Source organism: Antrostomus carolinensis, unplaced genomic scaffold (assembly GCF_000700745.2).
Source record: "Antrostomus carolinensis isolate BGI_N321 unplaced genomic scaffold, ASM70074v2 scaffold44409, whole genome shotgun sequence".
NCBI classification, from domain to species: domain Eukaryota; kingdom Metazoa; phylum Chordata; class Aves; order Caprimulgiformes; family Caprimulgidae; genus Antrostomus; species Antrostomus carolinensis.
Window position 1 is genome coordinate 1 of NW_010338935.1, and position 7,001 is coordinate 7,001.

General features: G+C 43.0%; 1 protein-coding gene across 1 annotated transcript; it reads left to right on the plus strand.

Annotated features, from left to right (window-relative positions):
* Positions 1-677: 677 nt before the first annotated feature.
* SKA1 (spindle and kinetochore associated complex subunit 1) lies at positions 678-6,306 on the plus strand (the record flags this gene model as incomplete). The annotated part of the gene is made up of 4 exons (XM_010175652.2): positions 678-813; positions 2,806-2,930; positions 3,659-3,750; positions 6,169-6,306. Coding segments are annotated over exons 1-4 (491 nt in total), but the record flags the coding sequence as incomplete, so codon positions are not given.
* Between the last annotated feature and the right edge of the window lie 695 nt (positions 6,307-7,001).

Here is a 7,001-nt window from a genome sequence, read left to right on the forward strand (position 1 = left end):
GGGCTGCCGGACCATCGTGTGAAGTGAAGGTTTGTCCCGCTGCGGCTGGGGATTGTGGTTGTATTTCAACAACGTCTGCGTTTCAACGACGTCTTTTTATCAATTCTTTTCGATAACAGGGTTAATAAGTAGACTTATACCAGAGTAACCCCTATATAATGCTATTTTTTTGCGCCCCTGTACTCTGCTAGCAAGCAAATGAACATTTTATTTAATTTAATTTCTCGTCTTTTTTTAAAAAAGAGACAAACCAACACTAAAAAACCTCTTTAGATATCGATTATCTGGTGCAATCTTTTTGAGGGAGTCTTATAACACTACTTGATATAAACCCCGAGAGAGCCTTGTAGCACTACTTGATATAAACCAGTTATTTCTTGTTTATTGCAGTAAATTGCCAACTCCTTTAGTAGTGATCACCTTAATATAATGAAGACTTATCCAATTTCATAAGGAATGCTGATATTACACCGCATTTATTTCCAGAGTTCAAGGAAATGGATTTTTCTTGTTTAATACCAGTCGCTTTGTGCTTCTCCTGCCTTCGGTTTAATCAAATAAAAGGCAGTTACTACATTTACTGCTTCATTTAAGTTCCCTTTGCTTCTTTGACACATCAGGGCCCTTTTTAAAATTCTGCTTGTGTACTTAGCATTTGCAACTTAGGTCTTTGTTAAATGACTGCATTCTTTTTTTTATTTCTCCTCAGTGTGATCATAGAAGATATGGCGTCCTCAGACCTGGAAGGTTTATGCTTTCACATCAACACGAAGATTGCAACTATTAAAAAGGCTCTTCAATTAAGAAACATAGGTAAAAGAAATTAAGAGTGGGTTTTGGTTTGGACCTCCTTGCAGGAAATGGGAATGCTCTAATAAGAAACGTAACATGAGGTGGAAATCGAGCAAAATATGGAGAACAACAAGAAAAAATGTGCAAAGATGGCAAAATGGGAGCGTTAGCAGGGAGCCAGGTGCCAAGCAGAGAACGAGAGCTAAGTAGAAGTATCCTCAGAGGGACTTGGAGGCTGGTGGTTAATGCACCTTATATTCTATATACATGGTGGGGAAAACTCCAGAGAAGAAAAGAAAAAATAGCTTAGCAAGTATGTTAAGCTTAACTGCAAAAATGTGCAAAGGCCTAGATGGAGATGTACGCAGGTGTCTTATCCTCACATTCTGGGTGTGCTTGGCTGTGATGCAGACGTGCAGTGGTTAACAAACTGTGGTGGTTTCACTGGGCTAACACTGGGCTAGCAGCCACACACAGCTGCTACACACGGCTGCTGGCCCGCTGCCCCGCCACAGGGGATAGGGGAGAGAGTTGGGGGGCAAGGGGAAGGAGACTCATAGGGTGAGATAAGAACAATTTGTCTGTGAAGACAGGCTGAGAGAGTTGGGGCTGTTCAGCCTGGAGAAGAGAAGGCTCCAGGGAGACCTTCTAGTGGCCTCCCAGTACCTGAAGGGGCTCCAGGAAGGCTGGGGAGGGACTTTTCCTAAGGGCAATTAATGACAAAACAAGGGGAAATGGGTTTAAACTGAAAGAGGGGAGGTTTAGATTAGATATTAGGAAGAAATTCTTTGGCTCTCCACTGTGAGGGTGGTGAGACAGTGTCCCAGGTTGGCCAGAGAAGCTGTGGCTGCTCCTCCCTGGAAGTGTTCTCGGCCAGGCTGGATGAGGCTTTGAGCAACCTGGTCTAGTGGAAGGTGTCCCTGCTGCTGGCAGGGGAGTTGGGACTGGATGATCTCTAAGGTCCCTTCCAACCCAAACCATTCTATGATTCTATGAATTTAATAATTGAAAGAAAATACAAATTAAAATAATAATTATGTTAAAATAATAATGATAGTAAGACTGGTAATACAATATGCAAATGAGTGACACCCAGTGCCATTGATCACCACCCGCCGACCAAGCCCGGCCCGTTCCCAGATCACGATCCCGCAGGAGCCACAATCCCGACCCGAAACCGCAATCCCGGGAGAGCCAGAGCCCGAGCCAAAGCCAGAGAGAGCAAGAGAGGAAGAGCCCCTCATGGATCTCCTGCCCATGGGGGACAGGAGATGGAACAGCCCCTTGGCAGAGCCCAATGCCCATGGAGCTGAATCAGTTCAATATTCCTTGCCCCCTGAGATCTTGCGCTTGTAGACTGGCAAAATACAAAGTCCTTTGACTTCCAATGACAAATGAAAACATCAGTGTGTTATCAGCATTGTTCTCATAATGAATCCCAGCTGAAACCAAACCCCAGCACTATTCTTTTCACTATTCACATACTGAAAAGAAACCAGCTCTGGCCCAGCTCAAACCAGGACACAGACTTCTTTAAACTGAGATACTGAAATTGATCTGAACGTGTTAGATTGATCTTTTGTCTTTTCCTAGGCAAAAATGATACAGGATCATAGAATTGTTGGTTGGGAGGCTTATCCAGGCTAACCTCCTGTTTGCAGAGGAACTATAACCATTTCCAAAGAGGGCAGTAACTGTCTAGTTCCCTTAAACAGAGGGGGATCATGAAGGAGAACGGGGTGCTGCAGCCAGGCTGTGTTTAAAAGCTATGCCCTGCTTTGTGCTGGAGAGGGGACTTTATTCCTGCAGCAACTTTGAACTCTGTTGGCTCTATGCAGCAGGAAGTTGACGGTTTCACTAGGGAATATTGCTCCTTTTCCTGGGAAAACATGGTCCTTGGGAAACATACAGTTAGTAGCTAATGACTGTTTGTGGAGGGGAGGAGGGAAATGGGATTTGGGGTTTGTGTTGGAGGTGATGTGACTTTTTGCTTTAACGGTTTCTCTTTGTCAGGTCAAGAACCATCCCTCAAATCTCTGCTGGGTAAAATAAGACATGAGATGCTTCTCTTGCATGATCTCCTGAATAAAATGGAAACAGAAGTTCAACAGCAAGAAAAAAAGAAAAATTTACTAAAAGTAATTTTTTTTTTCTCCCTCCTGTTCTTAAAATACTGAAAGATTCAAAGGAATCTTTGATAAGTGTGTCATATAAGTGTGTCAGTGTTCTTTTCTAGATCCTAAGTGATGTTTGGATGCATGAGGCCGCTTCTAAGCGGAACTGGGACTCAGAACAAGCTTACTGATAGTTTATTAAGCAGTTCTTAATAACTAATAGTCCAGCAGAGTGATCATTAAACCTTGAAAAATAAGATTTTTTTTATTCCTTGAAAGCACATCTTTATCATAATAGACACTGTGATCTAAAGAGCAGTTCTGATTTTAAATCCTTACAATAGCTATGAAAACAGTTTAATTAGAATATTTATCTGTGTGTTGGCAGTGCCTTCATGTCTTAAGTCTTTGGTAAAAGTGTTCTTTGGAGAATATGGATGAGTTTTGTGTAGTATGCCTTCATCACCACCACCTTTCCCCTGCTCAAATCATCTAGAGTGTATTGTTAAAAGATTTACTACTTGCCTGTTGAAATTTCTTTCTCTGACACAGAGAGGCTCGTGTTTTCTCACTCTGTTTTTTGGGAAATCAGGGGTTAAAGAGGTGAGGTGATGAGGAGAGAGGAAAGAACACCTCTTAATCAACTTAAAGATTCTTTTAGTAACTAAGTAATAGTACTATTAGTAAACTAATTTTGCTTGCCTGATGTTAATAGGTTGAGATTTCTGATGAACCTATTTAATTAATTTCAGGAGCTGCAGAAGGCTGCTGAGAGAGCTCAAGAAGAAGCACAACACCTCTATGAAAACATTCCTCCCCATCTGCCTAAACCAACTCAGAGCTGGTAAGTAAGGGGAGACCTTCTAGCGGCCTCCCAGTACCTGAAGGGGCTCCCGGAAGGCTGGGGAGGGACTTTGTCCAAGGGCAGGGAGTGAGAGAACAAAGGGTGATGGCTTGAAAGTGTCAGAGGGGAGATGGAGCTGAGATGTGAGGAAGAAATTGTTTGGTGTGAGAGTGGTGAGCCAGTGTCCCAGGCTGGCCAGAGAAGCTGTGGCTGCTCCTCCCTGGAAGTGTTCTCGGCCGGGTTGGATGAGGCTTTGAGCAACCTGGTCTAGTGGAAGGTGTCCCTGCTGCTGGCAGGGGGGTTGGAACTGGGGGAGCTTGAAGGTCCCTCCCAACCCAAACCAGTCTGTGATTCTATAAGTAGGAGGTATCAGGCTGCTCCTGGCAGTGTCCAGCTGCAGCATTGTACTGTGTATGAACTGTGAGCCAAGGTTACTATTGTCTATTTGTTTTGATGGCTGCAGTGGCTAAGGACTGAAAGGTGGGTTAGTGACCCAAATGCTGGATCACTAGAACTGAAGTTCAACTCTGCATTTAAAAAATAAAAATTATTTAACTTAATCATCTTTCTATGGGGATTTGAATTATGGTTGTGGAATTTTTTTCTTCTCTTTTCCCTGCAGCAGCCTGGCATTGATTTTATCCAGCAATGACACCCACCTGCCTTTGAGAGGGCTGCACTAGGGAGCTGTTCTCAAGTGAGAGAATGAGACCCAAGCACTTGAAACAGTAGAATCACAGACTAGTTTGGGTTGGAAGGGACCTTAAAGCTCATCCAGTCCCACCCCCCCTGCCAGCAGCAGGGACCCCTTCCACTAGACCAGGTTGCTCAAAGCCTCATCCAGCCTGACCACAAACACTTCCAGGGAGGAGCAGCCACAGCTTCTCTGGCCAACCTGGGACACTGGCTCACCACCCTCACACCAAACAATTTCTTCCTCACATCTCAGCTCCATCTCCCCTCTGACACTTTCAAGCCATCACCCCTTGTTCTCTCACTCCCTGCCCTTGGCCAAAGTCCCTCCCCAGCCTTCCTGGAGCCCCTTCAGGTACTGGAGATTAGAGATTTGTTGCAATGAGGGGGATGTACAGGAGGAGTGAAGTTTTAAATCGTGAACTGTCACCTCCCTTGGTCCTTGTGTTTAGCCTTCTATTCCAAACCCACCACCAACGCCACCAAAAATTCCCACCCTTTCCCTTACACTTGCTGGCATTCCCTGTGAGTACAGCGAGCTCTGGGGTGTCAGGATTAGTTTTGTGCACGGTTTCACCTTGTTTTTCAGATTTTTTCATCAAAATTAGTTTCACTTGGCTTCCTGGATTTCAGAAGCGTTCTGCATTGTGTCATGGCAGGGAGCAGAGTGTCACTGTCACTGTGTCACGGAGCAGATGGTTTGGGAGTCCAGCAGGTGGCACTCGCTGTCCTCCACACTGCAGTCATCCTGGGAAATAGGACACTGGCTTTGGGAATGTCACATCAAGTGACACATCAAATCGCACCCCCTGGGTCCACAGAGGCACTGCTGTGCCATTCCCTGACTGTAGAACCCCACCTCAAACAAAGATCTTGTGGCAAAGTTAGATCAAAGCAGAGGATCAGTTCTTTGTGACAGGTCAGCTCGGTGCTACTTTAGTTATTTCTATATTTAGAAATAGATATATTTAGAAGTAGAAATAGAGTTATTTAGTGCATCACAGCCTGGTAATGTCCTTGTGTTCAGATAACAGTGAATTTGGCCAAATACATCCACTTTACTGTCCTCCTACCAAAAAGCAGGAGAGCAGCTTGATGGGTGACTAGCAAATAACTCAGAGTTTGTGGCTCTAAGCTGAGGCTTTGGAGAAAGGGTGAATTTATAAAAATAATGCTCTAACAATCCCTCAAAGCAGGAAATTCCTCTGCTTTTGGGATCTTGCCTATAAAAAAAAATAATAATATAAAAAAAATCCCCAGCCTGCTGGATGGTGTTGAATTTCTTTGCTTCAAAAGATTAATGGATGAGTCAGGTTTCCAAAGATCTGAACTTGTTTCAAAGAGCTGTGAAGTATTTCAGATCTGCCTGTTAGACTGCAACCCTGTGCTCTGCTTCATCTGATAAAAACAGGAGGCCTGGTGTTCTGTGAAATGAAACGGTACGTTGAATTGTGAACTGCTCTCTGCTGCCTTTGGGCTCTGGCCAATTCACCTGCTAGCAGCCTCTCTTGCAGGGAAATGAAGAGCTCTAATGAAGTCAGCTGAAGTTTGCCATTTGCAATGGAGTAGGCTTGCTTTATTTATTTTTCCTCTCAGGAAAGATGGTGAATTGTGTTCATCCAGCCTAACAGATGGGTTGGAACTTAGGTCTGTGACTAAGCAGATAATATAATTCTCCTTACTATTTATTTCCTGTTTATACATTAATATTAACTCATTTTACAGCATCGCTGAGCTAACTGTGAAACAAGAAGAACAAACCAAAGTGGCAGAATCCAAACGTGCGAAGAAACCTACGAAAGAGTCGATACCTATTAAAGAAATGTCCTTAATAACTGCAGAAGAATTTGAAAGTGTTCCTACGTAAGTAAGCATGGATTTTCTTCAACCCTGTCGTGCCAATTTGGGTGGCAAACATCAGTTTGGGAAAGTGAGTTCTTCCAAAACTGAGACTGACAGAGCTGGTTTGAAATTTTCAGTGTTCCACAGGATGAAACATGCTGATGATACCTCCAAATAGTTCATATGCAACACCAGCAAACCTGAAAATGAAATCAATAGAGCTAATTAGGTTCTTTTTTTATGTAGATGTTGGGAAGATCAGAACTAATTAGTTAAAACCCAAACCTCTTATCTCAAAAGTCACTTTTAATTTTATGAACAGGAATATATTGGCTAATAGTTGAGTTCTCTTCTTGTTTTGAGAACTGACAGTTGGGGGGGGGGGGGAAACCATTCACCTTCTGGAAAGGTAAGTTACATTTAAAAAGGAAAAATAATACTAAATGCTATTTTTATTTGACCCAACTATTGGTTCCTGGAAACTTCAAGTCTTACCAATCTATTTTGAGACAGGAAAAGACTTACTAAAAGCAAAAATACCTCCCACTGCAATATCCCAGATTTCTGGAATAGAAAGCTCTTGGTTTTTTTTCCTACCATCAGCACCTGATTAATAAATATACTTGTCTGGAGTCTGTGGTGTAGGAATAACTTTTTTCTTAAATGGCATTTTGGAGACAATGACAAATATTTCTGCAAAAAGGAGAAAATTCTCT